This window comes from Bacillus rossius, chromosome 7, assembly GCF_032445375.1.
Source record: "Bacillus rossius redtenbacheri isolate Brsri chromosome 7, Brsri_v3, whole genome shotgun sequence".
Lineage (NCBI taxonomy): Eukaryota > Metazoa > Arthropoda > Insecta > Phasmatodea > Bacillidae > Bacillus > Bacillus rossius.
In genome coordinates, this window is record NC_086335.1 from 61,060,810 (window position 1) to 61,086,809 (window position 26,000).

The 26,000-nt window shown below is 37.9% G+C and overlaps 2 protein-coding genes across 2 annotated transcripts in view; both read left to right on the plus strand.

Annotated features, from left to right (window-relative positions):
• LOC134534167 (neprilysin-4-like) overlaps positions 1 to 6,772 on the plus strand; it is a 52,022-nt gene extending 45,250 nt beyond the window's left edge. The window contains exons 17-19 of the mRNA XM_063372304.1: positions 1,076 to 1,224; positions 2,806 to 2,970; positions 6,454 to 6,772. Coding sequence (XP_063228374.1) covers positions 1,076 to 1,224; positions 2,806 to 2,970; positions 6,454 to 6,630 — 491 coding nt within the window. The 3' untranslated portion in view covers positions 6,631 to 6,772. The remainder of the gene's footprint in view (positions 1 to 1,075; positions 1,225 to 2,805; positions 2,971 to 6,453) is intronic.
• Positions 6,773 to 11,701: 4,929 nt separating this feature from the next.
• LOC134534168 (cationic amino acid transporter 4) overlaps positions 11,702 to 26,000 on the plus strand; it is a 34,287-nt gene continuing 19,988 nt past the window's right edge. Inside the window, exons 1-2 of the mRNA XM_063372305.1 lie at positions 11,702 to 11,836; positions 23,339 to 23,485. Coding sequence (XP_063228375.1) covers positions 23,344 to 23,485 — 142 coding nt within the window. The 5' untranslated portion in view covers positions 11,702 to 11,836; positions 23,339 to 23,343. The remainder of the gene's footprint in view (positions 11,837 to 23,338; positions 23,486 to 26,000) is intronic.

Genomic DNA, 26,000 nt, shown 5'->3' on the forward strand with positions numbered 1-26,000 from the left:
GACCACAACACTGTTCCAGAATGTACACAGAACTAACAAAAAAAGGGTTTGTTGCTTTAAAGAAAACCATTTACTTTAAAATGGTAACAAAATGTCTAGTAAAATGAAGTTTTTTTACGGCTGTTTATGTCCGTTGGTAGACTCTAACTCATGGCTCAAGCTAAGGACCTTGTCTTTGGAACGACGACTAAAAACAAATTTTAAAGTCTCTTTTGCTGCCTTAACACACTGCAGTCAACGAATTCTAGATAATAAGTCCAAAAATGTTCATAAATTGACACCGCCCGGACAGCAGCAGTGAAATTTACTTCAACTACATAATTATATTATATCTCTACATACATATAACTAGGTACTTTCCCTTCTCTGTCTCTTTCCAATTCTGATGATACATTTGTCCTCGAGTTCTCATGCTGAGCAGGAAACTACAGTTTCCGTCTCACTTTGTACTTCATGGCATACTAGCATCTCTCTTTCTTTCTCTAACACTGATGTTTGACCGTCACATTGAATCATCATGCTTTCAGACAAAGCATAATAGACAAACAAGTAAAGAAAAATATATGACTACTCTTGAAAACATAATTCACTAGTCAAATAAGTAAAAATGACTTTTAGCAGCTTTGAAATTATGTAATACATGAATTAATGAGAAAATGAGAAAATAAATTAATTGATTAAAAAAAAAGCAAAACAACACATTGCTAACATAAGACTACCTCTGAAAAATTTAATCAACCGTCATTCACATTGAAACAGAAAACCTAACCAGTCACTGAAAATGATCAAAAAACATAATAAAATTATTTATGTCAATGGTTTATATGTTAAGAGGGTAAGGGCCTGAATGCCACATGTTTTTAGACATATTCCAGAAGTGTAACATACATTACCTTACTGAAACACTGTAATGTTTCCGCAGTGTTACAAAAAACAACACGTGAAACATTTGTGCTGTACGGGGTATCCGTTGATTAGACCCCTTTTTTCACCTGAACTCAGAACACGAGCGAGTTCTCTCGTAGGAACCACCGCGACGACAAACCTCGACCCCCCCTGGTGTGACGCGTTGCAGGTCGGCACACGGACAAGTACGGGAACCTGAAGGACTGGTGGTCGGACTCCACGGCAGACACCTACCAGCAGAAGGCCGACTGCTTCGTGAAGCAGTACAGCAGCTACAGAGTCCCGGAGCTCGACTCCATACTGCACACCAACGTCACAGTCAGTACCACTGGCCAGTGGCAGGTCTAGACTTTGGAGGAGGGCATTACCAGGGGGGCCTAGGAGGTTCGGAGTGGGCCCCAAAGTAAAGGAACTCAGAGAGCCCTAATCCCAGAATGTTTGAAAGATAGACATTTTTAAGGTCAACTTGGAACTTAAATAGGGCAGCTTTTAATATGAAAGGAACCAAAAAACCTGTACATTACAGATGGCAGCACATGGTACAAGGTGCTTGGTTCTGTTTATGTAAACAAACTTTATACATTCCTTATGCACCTGGTACTCAAAAAATTTTTTTTTAAATGTCACTTGGTTCCTTTTTTATAAATGCCGTCCAATTTCAATGATGGTTTTGCAAGTACTTCTTTGAAAAGTATACCAAGTTGTAATGTACAAATGAGTTAATAATAGCACTTGTAAGTTCAAACAAAGAATAAAATATGTAAATTTTTCCAAACTACTTAGTTCCTACATTTTTTATTAAAAATTCATGCTCAATAAATTACTTTCATTGAATTTTATGTATAAAGTATTACATTTTTGTGAATTGAGTTAAGTTTTGATAAAAAATGTTGATTCATTTTATGATAGTAGTTGAATTTTGGTGCTTTATGGTGCACTGACATGTTTTTCGGTGTTATTTCGGTTTTATAGCAATTCACCATATAATCTTGTCCCTAGTTATAAGCTATACAATACAACTGTAATTATATTTGGGTTTGTTAAAATATAAATTCTTTATTTGTTATTGTGATTTGTACCATGCAAAAGGTACCAAATTATGTTCAGGAGAAATAATATACCATAAATTGATTGTTTATGTACAGTTGTCTAGTTTGTTTTTAATTTACATGTTTGATGGGCTAATTTTTATTAGTTCTGAATGTTCAGTGAGGCAACTTTGTCAACTTTTGAAAAGAAAAAAAAACCTTGATATTGATATTGGCAGCAGAGTGACCTCCATGGTGAGAGAGAGTCCAGCATTCTACCATTCTGTCACTTTGCTCGTGACAGTGATTTGGGTGGTCATCAACTCAAAAATTATACTTGAACACTGCCTACCTGGGCACACACTCAGTGTGCAGAGCTTCAGAAAAAAATATGCGCTGTGATTACTTTTCAAAATATCTGAGTGGAGTCTGTTCACGAAAAGCATTTAAGAATATAGGTACTGAGCGTGGATGAGTAGTTCTGTTTCCGTATTTATTTTTTGAACTGCACTTTCATAAGAGTGAAAATGGCTGATACAAGGGTTTACAGAATAAAAATTTTATGCATGAAACATCCGGTACAGATTCTTGAAAACTCTTTACGGCCTTGCATTACACCTTTATCTTCATTTCTCTGCCATATAATGTAACGGTTATCACCCAAATCTCAAAGTTGTTGTACGCGCGACGAAAAGACTTCACACCAGTCCACAGCCTTGCGTTTAAGAGACGATACCGCGCTAGAAGCACCTTCGAGCATTGCACTCATCATCATGCCTCACTAACGCACATACATCCCTGACTAGGCGGGCATCTTAACAGATCATCTTGCTGCCAAAATTAAAAAAAAAAAAAAAAAAATGTGTTGCAGATGAATGGGGTGACAACGCTGGGTGAAAACATGGCCGACCTGGGTGGCTTGAGGCAGGCTTTCCGGGCGTACCAGCAGCTGGTCCAGGACCATGGACCGGAACTTCGGCTGCCGAAACTGGAGGAGTTCTCGCCGGAACAACTGTTTTTCATTGGTTTTGGGATGGTGAGTGCTGTACCACATTTTAGAGTATGTGCATTAGAACCCCATCTGTGGAGCATCTAACTGTTAGCTTGCAGTGAAGAGTAAATGGTGTGTGCTGTTGCCAGCATCAGACTACTCTGCGACATAGATTAGTTGCATTCCACTAACTGTTCATATAATTTAGATACACTAAAATTTTTATTTTCTATGCATATAAAGTTTTAAATTATAATATTTTTCAATCTTTTCAAGACTATAAAATAGTGTCTTTTGACAGTTGTAGTCATTCTTCAAACACTAATACCAGTATTAAACTACAATAATTTTACACAATAAACTATTTGTAGCAGCCTGTCATTATTAATTTCAGGCATTCCATTAAATAATATGCTATGTTTGAACACAGCCAAAATGTTGATATTAAATCGTAAAAATAAAAAGTTGCTGACAAAGGTATTTGAAACCAAGATGGCGACCTTTGGTCCTGGTTCCGTGGTAGTACAATATCATAGTATGGTGTCGACAAAATACAAGAAGGCATTTTTCCCAACTTATCATTTAAAATTTTCCTTGACAGCATACATTAATTAATTTCTTTTTTCCAAAATATTTTATAATCTTACAGAAACATTACAAAGTTGTGTCTAAAACTTTTGTGCTCTGTGGCTTATATCTGGCAACAGTGCATACTGAAACAAGGACAGCACTAGTGGCAGAAATCATGTGTTGGAAAGAGAGAGTGAATGTCCACTACTTTACACACAGCAAACTAAGAATGAGATGCCATAGCTTTGATCTCTGGATAACCCAGACCGGTTTAGAAAAACAATTAAACATGTCTTTTACTGTAATCAGAGAGGTATAAAAATTACAAACACGTTGACATTTTATAGAACATGAAAACTAATTTTTTGCGAGTGTTACAAGCAAATTTATTGATTATTTTAGTGTACCCAACTGCATCTGTTCTGTATTGCTAGTTCATGTTTGTTGGGACTGTATACGCTGACGTAATAAGTCTCATGAGACTGCAAGATATAGTGTTTAGTATATAATTAGCAATCACGTTTTCTGTATGTATGTTGTATTTTATATATTTTTTTTCCTAATTCATTGGTAACCAGGATTTTTGCTCTCCTGGAGTGGCTCTGGTCTGAATTGTTCAGACTTTACGAGTCTCTACTTAACTGCAACAGGCTTTAATAAATGAAACTATACTTATGGAACATAACTGAGGTCTCATTTTTTTTGTTTATAATCCCCAATGAATACACAATAAAGTTAAATATGTATATATTATTTATTCTACTTTAATAACTGTTGATATATGAAATGAAAACATTTTGTCACGGTACTAAATGCTAAATCATGTGAGATGACTGACTACTTGGTTGTAGATCCCAGGGACCTGCCCCCCCCCCCCCCCACCACCCTTCCTAGGGAACTTGTGTTGGTTAATCCCATGCGCAAAACCCTTGGGTTGCAGATTCCATGCCCCCTCCCCCAACGCAAATCCTACAAATGAGGGTCCCTGCCTGACTGAAGTAGCCACTGTCAAAAACTGCTGCATACATATGTTGCCACAAGTGGTAGTTATGTTTCAACTACTACAACTAATAAAAAAAAAACTGTGAACTTAATGAGTGGGCCTTGTCTTTGAATTAGCAAATGCCAAGTAAGACAGGTAACTTGAGGTTTCGTCTTCAGATGGAAAGCTTCACTATAAAGAACATGAAGGGACCAAAAAATAGTTGAGTTTGTTATACTGAAGTTCTTTATACTGAAACATAAGCATTGTTATAAATATGTATACCGATAAACACATGAAACACCTTAAGTGTACTAAGGTTCAGTATCTCAGTCATTAGTCTATGGCCGCTTGAAGAACCTGTTCACATACTCTCTGCTGATGCTTTGTCTATGGTCAGGAGACACATTGTAGGCAGAGCTGCCAACCTCAAATCACACCCATCAGTAATGACAATTATATGGAAAAAGTACATGTAAATCATGCACGATAAATTTTTCCTGAGGAATTATGACACACACAAGATAAAATAAGGACAATAATATGCAAAAAAAAAAAATGAAAAATGTAGGCCTATGCATATGAATACAATGAAAATTAATGAATCAAAGAAGAAAAAAAACGATTTGAACAATACAATCGTCTGAATATGTAAGAAATGTCAATAATTTTACAGGAAATTTTCAACCTTCAATTCAAAGTATGCAAAGTTATACTTTTGAACAATTGTCTTTTTATTTGCTTCTTTTATCCTGGTTGGATAAGAACTGTCTTATAAACAAACAACAGAACTTGTAAACAATAACTCTGCGTTAGTAACTTTCGTTTCTTCAGATGTAGCGAAAAAACTACGATATGGATTTATTGCTCGTTATGACTATAAAATATTCCGCATGTTTCTTTAATTCAATGTGCCCTCTACAGTCATCCCTTCCAACGTGTGCAATCGAAAAGTCACACGTGCATACATTACAAAACGCATGGTGTTCCAAAACATTTGAAGACGACAAGCATCGTCATTCTTTTGAATAGTTAGGTCTTAGGTCAAAAGTTTTGATGAATTGCGTTATTTTTTTTCTCCCCCATATACACTTTTGTTCTGTCACACGCTTCATTTCTACAACCGGCACTGAAGAACACAACACTATTGAAAAACGTAAAAAATTTCACGCCTGTAGACACGACAAAAACACTATGGACTGTGATGAAAAAAATGACTTTCAAAAAATAAATTAAAACACAGGTTAGCCAAAGTACCGTACAAATATTATCGTAATGTAAGTAGCCAAAAAACGAAAAATCCGAGAATATGTACTAGTTGTATCGTACAACGGACGTAATACCATTCCAATATTATTTCAAAACACGAGAATTAATCTACTAATTTCGATAGTACGTGCGCACACATACTAGTTCCGTTATTGTTTTTGTTTACGTACACGCTGTTACGTTTGAATAAGAAAATTAAAAATAAAGAACAAGTTTTTGGATGGTAATTTTTTTCATAATTTGCCTCAAGGTTGTTCGTTCAAGTGAATATTTTTGTTTCACGAAGAAACGGACCGTCGTAAAATTCGTTAAGATGAAATAAAATTCAAGGTTATTATATACGTTTTTGGCGGGACCAAACAATGAGTTCGGTTAAGTGAAGTGTTCGTTTAACTGAAGTTCGTTGTACTGGTGCTTTCCTGTAATTTAATAACATATTCTTAAATAATTGTACAATAAAATTTCAATAAAATCATTCACTGTTAAATACTGTTTTACTGTTTAGTGATAAAGATTTAAGAAAAATACTAGTTTAGTCATTAAATTTGGAAAGGAACAAGAAAATGTTATTACCAAATAAACTTACTTTAGTCCCATGTATCCTTTCTCTTTGAATGTTTATAATGTGGTTTTCTTTAACAAATACAATTATTAGTAATTTTTCGTAAATAATACAAGAGAGATAATTTTTTTTTGCAATGTGGCAGGTGTGGTGCGAAGCCTACACCAAGGAGTCGCTCCTGCAGGAGGTGCTGTCTGACCCCCACAGCCCCCACCGCATGCGGGTCCAAGGGACGCTCGCCAACTCCGCGGAGTTCTCCCGCGTGTGGAACTGCCCCAAGAACTCTGCCATGAACCCGCAGAACAAGTGCCTCATGTGGTAGGCGCCGAGTACGGCTATGTTCACATCACTGGCAATAACAGTACGCTTATCAACTTATTTATTCACGCAACACCTTACCAATGGTATGTGTATGTACTTATGTAAACCCATTTTTTATCAATTAAAAATATTTGCAGGTATAATTTTTTTTTTTTTTTTAACTGTCCAAAGGTAAATACTATCTGTTACAAATAAAAAAAAAAATCGCAACACGCTATGAATCATGGCAAGTTGTGTCAAGCTGTTCCCGGCAACCAATGAAGTTATCAACAAGATACTTAAGCTTACAGCTATATTAACTTCCATACTGTGTGGAGCGATTCCATCTGTATTCTTGTTGCTTCCTGAATGCAAATTCACCGTCTAGAATAAAACTGAGTGAATTCACTCATGCATGCTTGAGAGAAGTGTTGGAAGACCTGAGTTGATCCAAGTGGCATTGTAAACAGGGCACTATCAGTTGGTCCTACAGATTTACAACGTTTAAGAGGCCAAACCCAATTCACTGGACCATATTGCATTGCACATCATTCCATCAACATACATCCAGTCAACAGAGGTGTGAAACTCTCACAGTCGTCGAGTACAGAGTGCGATGCAGAAAGAAAGGAAAAATGAATTGTGGCATCATTGAACTGAGTGGAAGTAAGTTTGTTGTCCAGAAAATGTTGGCTTACTGTAATATAACCCCCTCCCCACCCCCTTCCTTCCTTCAGGGGTACAACACCAAAAGATGTTAACTAACAGTCAAAATACTAAACACCAATAAATAAATATGGCAAAGTGCAGAGTAAATGGAAGACAAATGTAACAGAGGGTAAGGTCAAGGCCATTCAGAGAAAAAAAATGATTCCGCATGACTTCGTAATGTATTTTATTGAAGTATTTTTTAAAATACCGCAAAACTTTTCTACAAGAGTATATACATTCTACAAAAGTCTACAAAAAAATAAATAGAACTTAATAGCTAACCCTACAGTCTCTACTAAGTCCTTTGTTCGATCATCTATTGGGTGTGCTACTAACCTACTCATTTTCACATCTGTACGATTGCGTCTCGGGACGACTCGTAAACGAAAAGTTTACAAAATGCATGTTTGTTAAATGTGACTGCAAACTTGCTAGTTTCGCACAAATAGGTCCGGGATGAAAAATTAGTGAATGTTCAGTGATATTGCTGCAATCTTGTGTAAAGTAATTATGTAAGTACCAAAGTCTGATTTCGTTAACTGTTTTTGTGGTGTGCAACTAGTGTAAGGATCTTGTCAGCACCCCACTTTACACTCGTGTGTCTGCATCAGTGATTACACTGCTCATGTAGTACGCACACAGTTTATTGCGTGAGGCTCGTTTACATTGAGCGTGCAATCCCTCGCACTGCTTGCTGCAAACTTTTTTGTGGTTGAAGCGTGCAGAAACGAGACATTAGTCATGTAAAAGTATGAGTTACAAACAAAAGGGGAAGTTTATGCGAAGCTGTAGTGGTAACAAAAACTTCTGAAATAGTTTTTTAAAAAAAAATATGTGCCACTGCAAACAAAGTTAGTTCTGTGATTAAGCACTAGCAAACTGGATGCACATTTCTTCCTTGCAAAATTTAAACAAAGTAGTCTGATCAGGCAAGTTAGGAAAAAAATGCTGGTCTGATCTTACTTTACGTCACGGTGCCGCAGCCAGTGTCCACGTGATTGGCCCCGATATTGTGGTCGTGCGGTTCCTCTGCACATTAAGTCCAGAACCCAGCAGACGTCGGATGCCCCACTCACACCCAGGTGTCATGATGAACTCTCTTGCGACCACTCCACACCAGGTCTCTGCACATGCGCGATGCGCATCACTCGCAATCCCATAAAATACACCTAAATTCTCGTATGAGGAACAGCACTGTGTGGCACACCTACGCACACACTATCGTACAAATTCCGGTACGCACGTCCCTGCTTTGGTGGCACGCCAACAACTGAATTAAGTGCCACATAAAATCTTACAAAAATATTACTGCCAATTCTTTTATTTTACAGATGAACACAGTTCTTATTTTAAGCAAATAAAATAAATTATTAAAACAAATGCAACATACTAAATGCTATCACGCTTAAGTGTAAATACCAAAAAAATAAATAAATAAGTTGACAGAATACAAGACAGGAGGCTTGCCAACCACCTCAGTAAAGTGTGCCACCAATGCTTGCAGAATGTTGGCAGGCCTGGAAAATGCCTAAAAATATTTTTCCCACTTTGGCAGGACAGCCGCAGTGGCGAGAAGGCATTTGCTTCCAGACAGAGCATTCAGAGTTACCCCCATCAGGCTCAACTGCACATCCACTACATTTCAAACTATTATGACGTGTACCTACTCTGCTCCTTCCCCAGGTAGCACAGTGAACTGGTTCTGTAACTAAGAAAAACTTCACCTGAAAGTGGCTCATCATCCCAATAAATGATTGGCACGAAGATGAAGCCCCACTTTCAGTGAATTTAAATTTTGGAACTTGAAGGCCGAATCAAGATGGTGTTACTTACAGCAGTTATCCATCAGCTGAGTGACTGTGAGGAGGCTGTCAGATATTGGGCGAGTGCACCACTGGCGGACCTAATATTTCTTCAGAGGGGCCTCGCCAGAGGACTGGGGGTATGTGATAGCCCTCGGAGGAAATGGGGGTTCGGACCCTACCGCAAAAGTTTGAAAAATAAAATCCCTGTGCGGTTGCCTGGCCTGCCCAGCCCTGGAGTGGTCCCATGTGCGCAGTTCTGCCTGGTCGGAGAGAGGGCTTCCTAAGAAGTGTCTCGTGATGGCAAGGCTGCTGAAACAGTATTAAACCTCGTAGCTGGACTCACACCTATTACATCCTCAAAAAAAAAAAAGGGGGGGGGGGGGTGTTGTGTTCTTACGTCCGCACATTAGATTTTCTTCTTTTTGATTCAAGACACTGAACTATTTCAAAACTTACCGTTACAAAAATTAATTAAGTAAATACTCAGTATTCAATATTAATATAAACATATATATAAAATAATATTAAAGCAATATGTTAGATAAATAAAATGAATTCATGTATATATAATTTCTCAAAACACAATTTGTATAATCAGTAAAATGTATAGTTTGAAATACAATTTTCTCTGCTGAGTTTTGAACCATTTTCCTTTAATTTATTAACAGTACACTATATCCACTGCACTACGAAGCTTGATAGAAGATTGAAAGGAGAAACTATATTATAATTCATGTAATACCATAATTTTTAAATTTTTCAAAACTTTTAATTACTCTTTACTATGAGTAATTTTATTTACCAAATATATTCCAGGATAGTTTCACTATCATAAAGTTTCATTTGGCACACCATTACATTTGGTATGTCCCCTAATTTTTATGAAAGTGACTATTCATGTTCATATGGGTGTGAAAAGTTTGTTGCATGTTGTGTGCGCATCTTAAAAATTCACTCTCGTCATGTTTCCATAACGTGCCTGAAAAAGTATTACTTCAAACAATCAGATTCTTGTTGAGGTGGTCCAGGAAGCTGGACAAAGCCAGACTCGGAAAACCTTTCGTTTTGTGTGAAATTTGACTTGACATCACATAATGTCTGTGTTAAAGAACTGTCTAATCGGAGCACTATCCCAAAACAGAGACTCGTAATGCAAATGATGACAATAGTTAGGCGATCTCCCGACTTTTTTTTAGGCTTCTGCAAATACTGCTCTTTTTTTCTCGTTCAAATCAAATTTTAATCAAATATTACAATATTCACATATACCTACCTCATATTTTTCTAGTCAAATGTAACATACAGTGAATATTTTTTTTTACATTAACAAGAGTCCAAGATCTAAAATATAGTAAAATAAAAAAGAGAGTAATATACATACATGGAACCATTAATTACAAAGAGGTGTAAACTAAACCTGGGAATGCATTTGCTTAAACCAGGGAATTTTAATTTTGAAATTTGTTTTGTTAAATATAAATAATGTTGCAGTACAAATCTAAATTTCTCAATAAATCATCTTAGCCTCATACATATTACTTTTTTTCATAATTTTTTTTTGAATGTGTCCAACATTGTGTATGCCTTTCTATTGGTAACAAATAATAATAATAAAAAAATGTATGCTGTATTTATGTACGCGCATTAGAAGATATAGTCACTAGACATGATAAAAAACCAACTTTAATTTTGCATGCAAATAATTAATACAAATAAAATAATCAAAGGACTGGAGTGATATAAATATGGTTGGTAAAGTATAAATTCAATCAAATTCTCAGTAGTCTGTATTAATATAAACACAATTACTTAATTAATAATGAAAATCAATGAATATACTGAATTTTTTTAGTCTAATTTATTAAATTTTAGTTATTGATTAAATAATATAATAATTTATAATGCACACAAATTATACATATGGGAACATAACCTCACTTATATAAATATACTTGAAAAAATTTATCAGTAAAATATTTTATCACTAATATTCACAATAAATATATGTTATTTATTTGTTGTCTGCCTGCATTTACTGTTATTGTTGAAACTGCCTCATCGTCGTCAGCACACTGTGTTCGTATGTGATGTTATTATTATTAATTTTTTTTTCCATGAATAAATTCCTTCCGCAGAATTATTATGGTGTTTTGACATTTAATTTTGAATGATCTCATCTGTGCTGTCGTCGTCGTGGTGTTGTCCGAAATACGCTTTTTGGTTCATCGTTGGGGGTTGTCTTTTTGGACACCGGCTGATTTAGGGTTGTTCTTTTGTGGGTTTGTGTTTTCATTAAAAAAAAAAAATAAAATAATTGTGACAGACAGTGCAAAACTGCAATGGCGTATGTCCGAGAAATGTTAAGGAATGTAAATCCCCACCGCGTGAATTATTTAAGGAACACCGTCTGTGTGCCCGGGCGAGGCGGGAGGCTGGAGGGAAAGGTAAGGGGCGCGTGGGCACGTCGTCACGGTGGGGGAAGGGGGAGGGGGTTCGCGTGGGAGGACAGACAGCTCGTGAGCGCTGGGCAAGGGGGGGGGGGAGGGGAGGGGAGGAAGGGCAGGTGGGAGCGTCGTCGATCGATCCAGCCGGCCGCGCGTCTGCCGTCGAGCTCACAGCAGCGCAGCCCCGCGTCCAAACGGGGCTCGGTCCTCTCTTTGCGGCGAACAAGAGGCCATCTTTCTCGCCCCGGAGACACGCACCACACGAGAGGTAAGACGACGGCGACGACGACGGCGACGACGACGGCGACGCGGGGACAGAAGGAGGCGACCGCACCCAGACGGCCCAGGCGCGCTGCAAGGCCGGCTGCCCGTTTTCTCAACAGGTGCCCCCCCTCCCCCGGCCATCTCCCCGCCCGGGGGTCGGCGACAGCCCGTATATCACCTCGCCTTCTCGCAGCGGCGATGATTCACGCGTCGCGCCCCGCTTTGTTCCCAATTCGACAATATTACAGAGGGAGAAAAAATACCTTTTTTTTTTTGACGTGACGTCTAATAAATCGATGAACGCCGGCTGCACGCACGAAAAAGTGTCCCGTAACGCACATTGTCCCGTTACGCTGTGTCCCGTTACGCTCATTGTTCGCTTGCGCCGCATCTATCTCTCTTCCACTCGATTGGAACAACCATCGATTTGACTTTTTTCGAGGCACATTAAACTTGAAACACTCCCATTCGTTTCCTACTTTTCCTATCATCGTCCTATCCTTAACAGAATAACACAGATTGGAAGAAGTTAAATAGCAAACATGTATAAAAGTTATAGTTAAAATAATCTCTTCGTTAAAGTAATAAACATATTTGAATTAATGAGTGCAAATAAAAGTAAATTCATTAATTAAATTGTAGATTTCATTTCGCTCCTTCTTTGTATCCATTCAAAATAGTGATAATTCAATAAAAATTATTCAATTTTATTCATAAAAGTATGCAATCATTTCATCAATGTTTTTGTTATGACGTCACGTTGAACTATCGTCCGTAAACCGACTTTACAGACATCCAATTTTTTTTTTTTGTTCGCGCGTCAAGTCCGCTATAGCAAGGTAGAAACGTTGAGCGAGTGAGTTGGAAAATTTCATTTCCGCTTACAAAAAAACATATGCGCGACGCTTTTGTTATCGATTATCTCAGAGGAGGTGATTAGAAGCCACGAGACGGATAGACGTGATTTTTTTTTTCTGCATTACAACAGAGCGGATATTCGTTTGATTATCGCCATTTCAAGAAGGGGCCTATGCTTGATTTTTTTTTTAATTCCACGCTGAACATATTGCAGGAGAATTGAATTATTTTTCGAGAATGAGAGGGCAATAAAAACTACAGACTAAAGTTTGTTGAAAGAAATAGAGTTATCTTATTAATAGGTTATCTTTAATATTTGAATAAAAAATATTTCTTTAATTAATAATTTTCAATATTATTAACAGTTACCTGCAATTACAAGCCCTGCTATTGAGTATTTTTTAAAAATAAAAACAGAAAGGCACTGGGAATATACTCACACCTTCATCAAATTAATCACTCACTACAAATAAAAAAGTAACTGTTTCATCACGTACATTTTGTGTTCTTTACACTAAGAAAATTTCCTAAATGTTATGTATACTTAACCAACGCTGTTATAAATTTTTGCATCAATTCCTATTAAAATGTTTTGGTACCTACCTAAATGTTTAGAGACGTAATAAAGACTTGTTTATAATTATTATACGTGTAATTTGTTAGTTTTACCGTTGTATCGAAATTAATCTCACAATTTTTTCTGATGTTTTCCTATTTAAGTTCAAGAAAATGTTGAGCCTAATTTCAGACTGACGAATGAAACATCAAAAAAATTCCTTTAGTATAAAATCGTAGGGGATTGTGGTATTTCCTTCAACAATTTTTTAACACAAATTATTTTAAAAAGTTAGTTTTTGTAAATTATTTCGCATATTCTCAGACTGATATTTAATATGATAATCACAAATCATGTCATGTTCAGGGTAGTAAAAGAAAACGGTGTTTATGTAAACGATTAACAATAAAATACACATAGCTTGGAATGTAATTAGTTCGGTTCAGTATGTTTTTGTTTGAATATAGTTACAGATTTGTAGTAATTTGTTTCCCTTAATAAACTCAGTAGCATAAATTACAAAACATTTATAAACTACTTGAAAATAACGTTTTCAGTGTAATGTAGTACTGTAGGATAATTCTTTTTCCTCGTAGAGCTTACACGGCACAGCTAAAGTAGTTTGAGTGAATATGTTTAGGGGATCATATTTGGGAACATTTATTTGTATGAGAATAAAGTACCTGCCAGTTTACACGTGAATCTATTGTTTATATCTTGAATCGATCGCGACGTTTACGTTTGTGTTTTGGTGTTATTAGGACGGGTCTTTAATTGCATGCGGGAAGCTATCAATCCTTACAATTATTTCGTATTGCCATGTGCTCACACAAACCAAATAATTTCGTATGTTTTATTTAAATTTTGATTTTTTTTTTCTGCTGTAGCACGACTCGTGTTCGGCTATGTTTGGTGACCTTGAACCAGCAAATCGTTGGCAAGAATAGATTGCATGTCTTTCTGAAGTACTGTGAAAACCTGTTTTGTTTGAATGGTAAACAATGTGCTCGGAATACATAACCATTTGCGTAGTTAAGCCCTATTCCAATAAAGCCGTGTGTCCGCCGCCTCAGGGAAGCACACCAGGATGTATTGAAACACAAACAACAATGTATGTCAGTAGAAGTCAGAAGAACTTTTATTTTTTGGCGTAGAACTTATCGCAATAAAGGGCTTAAGCCAAATATTAAACATCCAGTAGTTGCCCACCCACTATCCGTGCATGCAAGACCCCCGAATACGAGTCAGTCCATCCTTGAATCGAACAATTAACGTTAAAACATTTGAGGAAAAAAAAAATCCGTTATGTGGTTGGTTCCACAGATGTCCGGCGAACAAGCGAGAAGATCACTATACAATTTATCACAGCAATTTGATTTAGTTTGCTAACCATTGATCACTAGTTCATTTAAGACAACAACACCTGTCTAAATTAAGACAAAATGCAATCTCGTAGATATTTAAATCGAAGTCAAGAGGAGGTTTAATTTCTTATTATACTATTTTGTACTGAACTTGGTGTCATAGCAGAATGCCCGTCTTCCATTGCATCATATTCGCAGTAAGTTCTCCTCCCGATGCAGTCCTTTGATGTTAGGTTCTTCAATTCCCGTTGAACATGTCTTGGAGGGTTTTTGTCTGTCGCTAATCTGTCACGTCGCTATCTTTTCTCGACTCACGAAAGGTTCGACGGCGAGTTGGACGGCGCGCTTTTTACCGCCCCGGGTCAGCGTTCCGCGAGGCTGCTGCCAGCACGCGATCGTGCGACGTGATACGTCCTGATGGCGGCAACCCCGTTTCCCCCTGCCTCCACTCCACGAGTCACGCCACCCGCTAACGCAACACTCTTGTTTTGTTCTGCCAGTAATTCTTGCAATACTGATTTTACGTAATATATTGGACACACTCCTTTGATGATTTACGCTGGTTCTCATAGAAAAAAAACTTAGCAATGTAATACAAAGAGAAGAATAAAACATTTATATATATATATATATATATATATATATATATGTGTGTGTGTGTGTGTGTGTGTGTGTGTGTGTACAGTACTTCACGTGTTCTCGTGTTGCTAATACACTTATAATACAAAACTCAAGACACCAAATTTTACGTAAGATATTTTTAAGATAATGCCGAACGTGATAAATATACGCAAATTGTGTTTTCAACTACATTTCTGAACGTGAATCACGTTTACCCGTTAATATGTATAAATATCTACACTTAACATAGCTGGATAGTTCCAAAATTTTTCTTTGATGACATACCATTCCCCCCTCCCTCCCCCCCATAATACGAGTAGGCCTATGCTGTATGCCGCCGGTGATGCAACGAAGACATTCCTTTCCAGTGAAAGTTTTCACAGGCATACAAAACAACGAAAATGAGAATTTTTCAAAATATATGTTGCCCCGACTAATGGTGGTAATAAAAAAAAATATATAGCTTTTTAATGTTGACCTCAAGCCTAAACCACCACAGATAAATTTTACTGTATAGTTGGATTTTTACGGCGCGTGTTAGAATCGATTCGTACTAGCTCACGCTATGAAATCGATAAGAGTCGAATCCTATTTCAGTAACTGTTTTATAATCCACGATCCAGTAGTTTTCACCCAGGGCCACCGGGGCATGAACCCTACACAAACTACACAGTGGTCACTTCCCTTCGAAGTCGCCGTACGAAATTTGTGAACTTGACAAACATGAGAACCTTTTTGTAATGCATTTCAAACTGCGATGTACGCATCGCAAGTCAGAAAATGAGATAAGTTATTGTTAAATATGTCTAAATTCTGGCCTTCAACAATAGGTATGCAGTAAATAGTTATGGTGTTTATAAAAAAATGTACTGGATAATTAGAGAGGGTTTTTTTTCTTCCGTTGACGTGTAAAGTAGCAGCCGTGTTTTTTTTTAAAGGGCTTTGTAAAATGTTATTTTGCCAACATAACGATGGGAGATTGAAGGGCCAATGCAAGCACTCTGGTCATTATCAACACGCCATGTTGTATTCTTAATTTTTACCAACATGCAGCAGTTTCCCTTGACTGTAAATATTAAAGTTTTTTTTTCCGCACCTCGAATTCTCCCGCCTTTCAAAATCCGGCGCTTTGGCAGAATGCCTGGTCGGCCTGTGAACCCGGCGGCACAAGATCCAAGTTGCACACAGACCTCGGCCAGAGACACGCCTTGCTCCTCGGATAACCTTGACCTTTCCTGCGCACATTCAGACTGACGTAGGCCGGGAAGCCTTCTTTTCACAGACGAGAGAGCCAAAACCCGAAGTTCCCCGAAGTTCATGTTTTTTTCCCGTATCTTTAATGTAGCTATCCTAACCAAATCAACCGTCCACAATGTTTTAAAGTATTTATAATGTATCTAACCTAACCTAATTGACCATTAGTATCATATTATCAAAACCGCCATATTTATTTACAATGTACAAAAAAAAAACCGAAGATGCACGATCGGATGTTTGGCTCTCTCGTCTGTGAAAACAAGGCTTCCCAACGTAGGCCAGGGAAGGAAGGGAAGCCTACGATGCACATTCTGTATTGCACAGACCCGAATACTCACGTTGGCAAGCCTTCTTTTCACAGACGAGAGAGCCAAACCCGAAGTTCCCCGAAGTTCATGCTCGCTTTTTTGTTTACAAGATTTCACAGTATCCTAACCATAGGCGTGCGCAGGACTTCAGTATTGGTGGTGCCAGATTACACAACAGCCCTGTCATTCACGGACCCCGAGCCTAAAGCGGGCGGTCCGGAGGCCCTCCCCCGGAAAAATTTGGATTTGAAAGCGCAAAATGGTGCTATTTAAGGTGTTTCCGAACAAAAACATTAAATACACAGATGTAAAAATTTTAACATTTTTTATGACATATTATGGCTTTGAACGTTATAATCACCAGGAAAACTACCTACTAAACTGTTTACATTTTTAAGCTTTGTTGAGCCATAAAGTAAATTGCACAAATTGTTTGCACGGAATTCATGCTGGTGGCTTTGAAAAACCGTACTTATATGTTTTCTGAAGACGCCACATAAATGCTAGAAAAAAACATTTCAAAATTGTTAAGTTTTAAAATCAACAAATGAAGGGAGTTTTTGTAGCATACCTAAAATATGTAAAATATTAAAATAATATAAATAGGGGAAGGTGGGCGAATTCTGCGCACTTAACTTGGGACTTATCTAAGATACGTAAATAATGTATTCAGGTGATATGTTTTTTTAAGGGTGTTTGTTTGTATCATAATCTTCATTCATTGTTATGATTCGAAGCGCTAACATAATAACCAAAAGTCATATAAATTTTAAAATGAAATGCTGCACTGCGCAGTATTACCACACCCAGTCGGGTAATTCTGCGCTGTATACTGGGTAATTGTGCGCATCACTAATTATAGACCTAACCAATAAAATCTGAAAAAAATTCCCCAAATATTAGTGCATAATTAATTATTTTAAACTAAAACACCAAACAGATCAAAATTAGCTAACATATTGATAGTAATGTTTTAAAATTGGACGATTCAAATAAACGAAAATAAATTCAATTACCACCAAATATTAAACAATCAAATAGACACAAGAAACACACGAGTTGATGATAACAATAAAGTCTCCGAAATTGAATATTTGGGTTAGTATTTTTAATAAAAGACATAAAAACATAACTAATAAGTTTGAGTTTGCTTATCATTGATGTTAAAAAAAAATGAAAACCTAAGGTGACACACATTTTGTTATTCTTTGACACATAAATCGCATTTGTAGTCTGTTGGTGAATCCCAGCCACTACATTCTTCATGTGTCCACCCACCACACTTCACACACCTGTACCACAATTCATTATCGCGGTCAAATTCGTCACAAACTGAACACACATATAGATTCAAAGGCTCAATATTGTCATTACACAAATCCTTCTCGTTGATTAATTCGGTCTCAGACTCACTCTCGGATAACGTTAGTATAACCTAGGCCTAGACCTACTACTTGTTTGGATTTTAGCTTCCTTCTTCCTTTTATTATTTTCTCTTTTTTTCTCAATCTCTTCAAGTTTTTATTTCAAAAGTGTTCCAGTTAAGACTTCTGACTTTTGTTTTCTTGATTTAGGCTCTTTTGATTTATTTGTGCTAAGGGATGCAGCATTCTTTGAGGGACCAGGCAAAGGTGAAATGTCTGCCACCGTCACTTGTTGGACATTTCCTTCCGTAGACCTGCGTTATTTTCCTGTCTGGCTAGGTGTACAGATAAAAGTTACAGGAACACCATCACTTTTCTCGGAAGATGACATGTCTGAAATTTCTGCCACTTTTGTAGGTATCTGACTAGGTCCAGCATCCCTTGTTCTTTCGCTTCTGTTTGTGTTATTCTGCTCTTCGTTCTCTTCAGCCTAGCCGACTTCGATTTCAGTTCCTTTACCACAGGCTTCAAACTCCATGGTCAAATGCTTATCAGGGTTAATGGGTGAAATCCCAGCTGCTGAATATCCAGAAATCCCCTTTTCCATATTTTCAACTTTTAAATATGCTCGATTAAACAATTCGATGAGTTCATACTGGGTTATTTTCCTGCCTGCTTCATTTTGGGAATTAAGCCTACTTTTTGATTTCAAAAAAAGAGAACACTCTCTGTAGAAGGCTGCTTTCAGCGGACTGAAGAACGTTAAATCAAGAGGTTGAAGTCTGTGAGTGGTATGGGGTGGCAGAGATAAAAGGACGATGCCGTGTTCCCTACAGAAGTATTAGATTCTAACTGAAATGTGGCTTGAGTGATTGTCCAGGATCAACAGAATGGGATCATCGTGTTGTATGAAAGACATTCCATTAAATCACTAAAAATTAAATTTACATTAATTGAAAGCAATATTTAAATGCATTGGGAACCTAAAACACGCACTATTTACCTGAAACAAATAAAACTAAGCCTTATCAATTGAAAACATTGAGGGCAATTCTGCGCACTTGCGCATTATTACACTACATCTTTGCGCAGAATTACCCCAAGCACAAACATATTTAAGGCTCGCAATAATATAATTTTAAAGTGATCAGTTAAAGTTATTATAGTGCTCAACAGGAAGAATATATGGTCAAATATTGTTGCAAATATAATTTACTACTAGAAACACACAACTATTCTACCATAACTTTGTTTATTCTTCGCCGAAAACAACAACAATTTCGATCTGAACCTACACACTGTTGTCGTAACCCAACTAACTCACAAAATGGCGTCTCCTTCCTCGTACTAAGTCCTCAGTGTCTCCGCCGTGTGGCAGCATTATACAGACCGACGCAGTGTACATCAATTCCGAGAAACCTCACTGCGCAGTAATACCCGCTGCGCAGAATTCGCCCACCTTCCCCTACACAAATAAGAGTGGGCAAAAGTTTTAACTTTTGGAATACAACAAAAATGTTTTGTCCGCGACTGCATATAAGTCATCGAGTAAGCCTATCCTTTTAACTAACTAAACTATCTCTTTTTTTTTTTCAAATAAACCCTGGCGGATGGCGGCTATTATTCCGTGCGCCTGCCGAGTGGAGTGAACAGTGGACACCGAGCGCGCATTCTATGTGATTCGAGGAGAACTAGGAGACGTATTTACATTTCAGAAGTTTCGTAGCCGCGGCCCGCGTATACAACACAAGTAATTGCAACTGGCTTGTTTCCGTGTGTATAATAGTTGGTTCGATTGATAATTGATATACTGATAGTGTTATGAGCACATATCTGTAACCAGGGGCGCAACAACTAAATTTCCAAAGGAGGGCAATATACCTTTTTATAAAGAATCATCGATCCCCCCTATTGAAGCGGGGGGTCCGAGGGTCCTCCCCCAGGAAAAATTGTATTTCAAGGTGGAAAATGGTGCTATTTAAGCAGTTTTATTATCTAAAAGTTGATTACGCAGCACTTTCTTTGCCCCCGTTTGCCCCCACTTCAAGGTTTCATAGGAAGGGAAAGGGTTGTTGCACCCCTGTCTGTAACTCGACACGATTGGAAAACTTATTTTTTTGGAAATAATACGGATTTTTGTAAGTATGTATTATTTCTGCTTGTAAAAAACAAAACAACGTTAACCCTAATGGTGGTGCCAAGGCACCTGTGGCACCTACCGTGCGCACGCCTATGATCCTAACCAAATCAACCGTCCACAATGTTTTAAAGTATTTATAATTTTTTAAAAAAGTATTCATAATGTAGCTAACCTAACCTAACCTAATTGATCATTAGTTATCATGAATTGTATATTTATTCATTTGCAATGAACAAAAAAAAACCGTTGATGCACGATCGGGAGTTTGGCTCTCTCGTCTGTTGAAAGAAGGCTTGCCAACGTGAGTATTCGGGTCTGTGCAATACAGAATGTACGTCGTAGGCTTCCCGGGAAGGAAGCCACGTGGTCCCCCCAAGGAGGTTGCAACGGGCGGAGGAAGCGCAGACCCCGCGAGACAGCGGCGAGACGGCGGCGTGGATGGTCGCCATCGATTGGCTGTGTCCCGCGCGAGAGCCGGAGTTCTAAATGCAGGGGCGTCGATAGCCCGCCTTCACCCTCCCCCTCCCACACGCCCTAGCCGGGTCGGCAGCTGACGTCACCCGCGCCGAGTCGTGCAGCTGGTTCCGCAGTTAGACAGTGACAGAACGTAGATTTGTGTTTAGTTGAGTGTTAATGCGAAACTGAATGTAGGCAAAGGCAAATTAACGTTTGGTCCCTAAAGATTTATGCTGCCGCGTAGCAAGTTTTCGTAAACTACTTAGCAATTTTTGACGTGACAACGTCTAATAAATCGATGAACGCCGGCTGCACGCACGAAAAAGTGTCCCGTTACGCACATTGTCCCGTTACGCTGTGTCCCTTTACGCTCATTGTACGCTTGCGCCGCATCTATCTCTCTTCCACTCGATTGGAACAACCATCAATTTGACTTTTTCGAGGCACATTAAACTTGAAACACTCCCATTCGTTTCCTACTTTTCCTATCATCATCCTATCCTTAACAGAATAACACAGATTGGAAGAAGTTAAATACGCAAATATGTATAAACGTTATAGTTAAAATAATATGTTCGTTAAAATAATAAACATACTTGAATTAATGAGTGCAAATAAAAGTAAATTTATCAATTAAATTGTATATTTCATTTCACTCCTTTGTATCCATACAAAATAGTGATAATTCATTAAAATTATTCAATTTTATTTATAAAAGTATGCAATCATTTCATTAATGTTTTGTTATGACGTTGTCACTTAAACTATCGTCCGTAAACCGACTTTACAGACAACCAAATTTCTTTTAAAGTTATTTTGGGTTTCAGCATGTTCAAACTAAAGCCATACAACATCCTGCTTTCTGCCACTCACGTTGAACCAGAAAAGTTATAACATCAAAGAACTGAAGTCCGGTAAATCTGACATCTGACTGGGACTTAACCACAGAAAGAGTATTTCCCCACATGAAGAGTGTTATTCATAGACTGGGCGTTTCTCACTAAATGGGGGTTTACATTACGATCGGGGATTTTCCAAAGAATAGGAATCAACGTTTTACTATTTCTAATTATAGAGGAATATTTAGCTGGGTATCATTTAAAACATATTCAGATAATTTAAAGATATGTTGATTGGTTTATAAATTTTTGTTCCTGTAAACCACAGGAAACCTCAATGAGCAAACTTGTGTTGCTATTAGAGTGGAATTAAACATAACATCAATAAATTTAAGATATTCAATTAAAAAATACATTATTTAAAAAAAATGTTTTTTAAAAACCACTTGGTTTTAACCATGGTTCAAACTGTGGTTTAAATTAGCCAACCCTGCCTGAAAGCCTTCAGACTAACCTATATTCACTTGTAATGCTTTGCTACTGAGCGCCATTAAAAAAAAAAAAAAAAAAAAAACATGTGTGAATTTACACCAGGCTGAGTATGTAACTTTGAACTCTACCTGTGCGAAATTGGCTCACAAGTGAATTATTATACGTTAATTTTAGCCCGTGGAATTTCGCGATTGATCTAGCATTTGTTGGTGGTGGTCGGCAGTGGTAGTAAATAAGTATTCTAAATATGATTCTCCCACAATTTTATACTAAGTTATGGTAGGTTGTGAATGCATAATCTTTAAAAAAAGTTTGTAATTTTTTATGTGCATGCATTTATCGTGAGCACTTTTATCAGTAATTACGGGGTTTATATTTAGGGCAGGGATTAAGAAAACAATGTAAAATCTGGACAGTGTCACACTGAGTTTCTGCCGATGCGGCTAAAACTTCTTTTTTCCAGCTGCATATTCCTTCGATCGCTTTCCTTAGAGTTCACGATACAGGTCTCTCAAGAACGCGCCAACTGAAACACGTGAACAATTATTGCTCTAGAAGAATTCACCGAGGAGAAACTGGCAAAAGCTATGGTTAAACCGGTCCACACACGATCAGTCCAGCGACCAGTTCGGACTGCCAAGCCCGAATCGACAGTTTGGACTGAACTGAGGCTTTTCCCACATACTACCAGTCTCGTGGTTGCTGTTTTGCTGTTGGTTGTACCCAGGGCCGGATTTAGGGGAGGGCAACCGGGGCGAAAGCCCCGGGGCCTCCACAAACGGAGGGCCCCCACAATAGACACTTCGGAAAAAAATCTTTCAAATTCCGGCAAGTAAACACTAGTAAACATCTTTTCCTTTGATAATCTTTTTTCGCTGTTTTACCTTTACCTACAATACTTTGTACATACATGATTACATTATTGTTATAATATTAACAGAAATATTTATTAACACTAAAATTTTATTTCATATAATTCTTGTCTCCGATTATATTTATGTATGTTTTTTTTTTAAATACGAAGAGAATCTACTTGATTTCACAATAAATTATTTATTGGAAAAACTCGACTGAAAAAAAAAATTGTTCATTTTATTTGTAAAATAATTTGGGGCCAGGGGGCCTCCGCTCCTCTGTTGCCCCGAGGCCTCCAGACCTCTAAATCCGGCCCCGGTTGTGCCGTTCCATGGTGGAACGCTGAAGGAAACTTCCAACGTCGCAAACTGCAGTGACCTGTCCTCGTGCCCGCAGACGCCATGCCGAGCTCCCGCAGGCTGATCCTGGGCCACGTGGTGACCGACCTCGGCTCCAAGATGAACCGCACCAAGAAGCTGGGTCCGGACGTGCTGCAGACGCCGCTCAACCGCTGCCTCAGCACCTTCGACATCACCTTGCTCGGTGGGTGCCCGTCCACCTTTCCCAGCCGTGGCTTCCACTCACGTGCTGCACAAACTAACCAAATATATTATTGACGCGACAACGTCTAATAAATCGATGAGCGCCGGCTGCACGCACGAATTCCGCGGATTGGTAGGTACAGGTCATAAAACAATTTTTTTTTTGGTTCCTAGCAGTTGGTAGACCTTTATCTAAGGTCCTACCCAACTCTCGAATGATGAGTGAGTCATTAGGTGGTAAAGTAAGACCAAACGTATGTTTGTTTTGTTTTGTTCTGTTTGTATGAAAACGTCGATAAAATTTATTTGCGTCTCTTGGAAAGAACAGCACGATGATAACATTTCGGGTAATTTAAGCTAATCTTATTCTCTAATAGAAGTTTTACTTAAAAATTATATTTTTGTTAATTTTTAAAAACATGTATTCGTAATATTTTCACAAATTTGTACAAATAACACATTAATGCATATATTGGTTGTTCTTATGAATAGTATGTGTTGAAGCTTTGTTGTATTTATTTTCCAATTGTAAGCCAAAATGTAATAAAAATTCTTAATTTTTATTGATAAATTCAATATTTAAAGAAGTTAAAAATTAATGTTGATTTATTCATAAAAAATTATTTGATTTAACGCAAGATAAACTTTTTTTAGTAATATTTTAAATCTTTATGTTTAAGGCATACTGTTTTTATAAATTTATTTGTAATTTATTATTTCAATACTATATTATAAAATTAAAATATTATTTAAATTAGAAAACGTATTGAAGTAGTTATTACAGATTATTATACATACTGTTATTCAACTAAAATGCCTACTTCTGTGATGCAGTAGACTGAAACGCCCAAACATCGGTTTTGTCCATCCAGATACTTAACAATCATAATATTCACAGCTGTAAACACCTTGGTGTTTTTCTGTGCAGAATTTATGTTCAGCTGTTTTTATTCGATAGTTATGATAGCACCTTCAGGGAAACCTTTCCAGATGACACGAATTTAAAGGAGTTGCAAATTTGACGATGCATATAATATTAATTTTATAATTACATAGCGATGACGAACAATGCGTGTTTTTAAAGGCGGATCAACCGTACGAACATTTATTCTAAACAATACGGAATCAATTGATTACTACAGTACAACTAGCTAGTTTTAAAGTGTTCTGGAATTAAAAAAGAAAACGCAGACAAAACTTGCAGTGCCTGACGCGTACGCTGTATTAGTCACATTCCCGCAAGGCGGGTAGCATATGCAGAGGAGCAGTAAATACGCGCCCAGAAAGAATTACACAGCTTGCACATGGAATGCACAACAGACTTCCAACATTTCACAACGTTGTATTTCCGGACACAGGCATTCTTATTTATATTTTTTTTCAAGAGCATTGAATATCCGAGATCCAATATTAGCTTCTATTTAGTACAAAGTATTTTTTTTATTAGCGCATTTAAACTAGTTAAATCTACGCCAAGTACATGCTATTTGACAGCCGACCACTGAAAGAAGGTCAGAATGAATCACTTAAGCTATACTGTGTGACGTAAAACCCTTATATATATATATATATATATATATATATATATATATATATATATATATGAAGGGTCTTAATTCGACCAACAGGCAGACGTGTACAGAGAGGTTCCTGCGACATTGTAGCGAGGTATCGTAATGGAAACAGGCAGGTGTAGCGAAGTATGGTAATGGAAACAGGGAGGTGTTACGAGGTACTGTAATGGAAACAGGGAGGTGCAGTGAGGCATTGAAATGGAAACAGGGAGGTGTAGCGAGGTATCGTGATGGAAACAGGGAGGTGTAGCGATGTATCGTAATGGAAACAGAGAGGTGTAGCGAGGTATCGTAATGGAAGCAGGGAGGTGTAGCGAGGTAGGCCTACTATAATGGAACCAGGCAGGTGTATAGAGGTACTGTAATGGAAACAGGGAGGTGTAGCGAGGTATCGTGATGGAAACAGGCAGGTGTAGCGAGGTATGGTAATGGAAGCAGGCAGGTGTAGCGAGGTACTGTAATGGAAACAGGCAGATGTAGCGAGGTATCGTGATGGAAACAGGCAGGTGTACCGAGGTACTGTAATGGAAACAGGGAGGTGCAGCGAGGCATTGAAATGGAAACAGGGAGGTGTAGCGAGGTATCGTGATGGAAACAGGGAGGTGTAGCGATGTATCGTAATGGAAACAGAGAGGTGTAGCGAGGTATCGTAATGGAAGCAGGGAGGTGTAGCGAGGTAGGCCTACTATAATGGAACCAGGCAGGTGTATAGAGGTACTGTAATGGAAACAGGGAGGTGTAGCGAGGTATCGTGATGGAAACAGGCAGGTGTAGCGAGGTATGGTAATGGAAGGAGGCAGGTGTAGCGAGGTATCCTAATGAAAACAGGGAGGTGTAGCGAGGTATCGTAATGTAAACAGAGAGGTAGGCGAGGTATCGTAATGGAAGCAGGGAGGTGCAGCGAGGTAGGCCTACTGTAATGGAACCAGGCAGGTGCAGCGA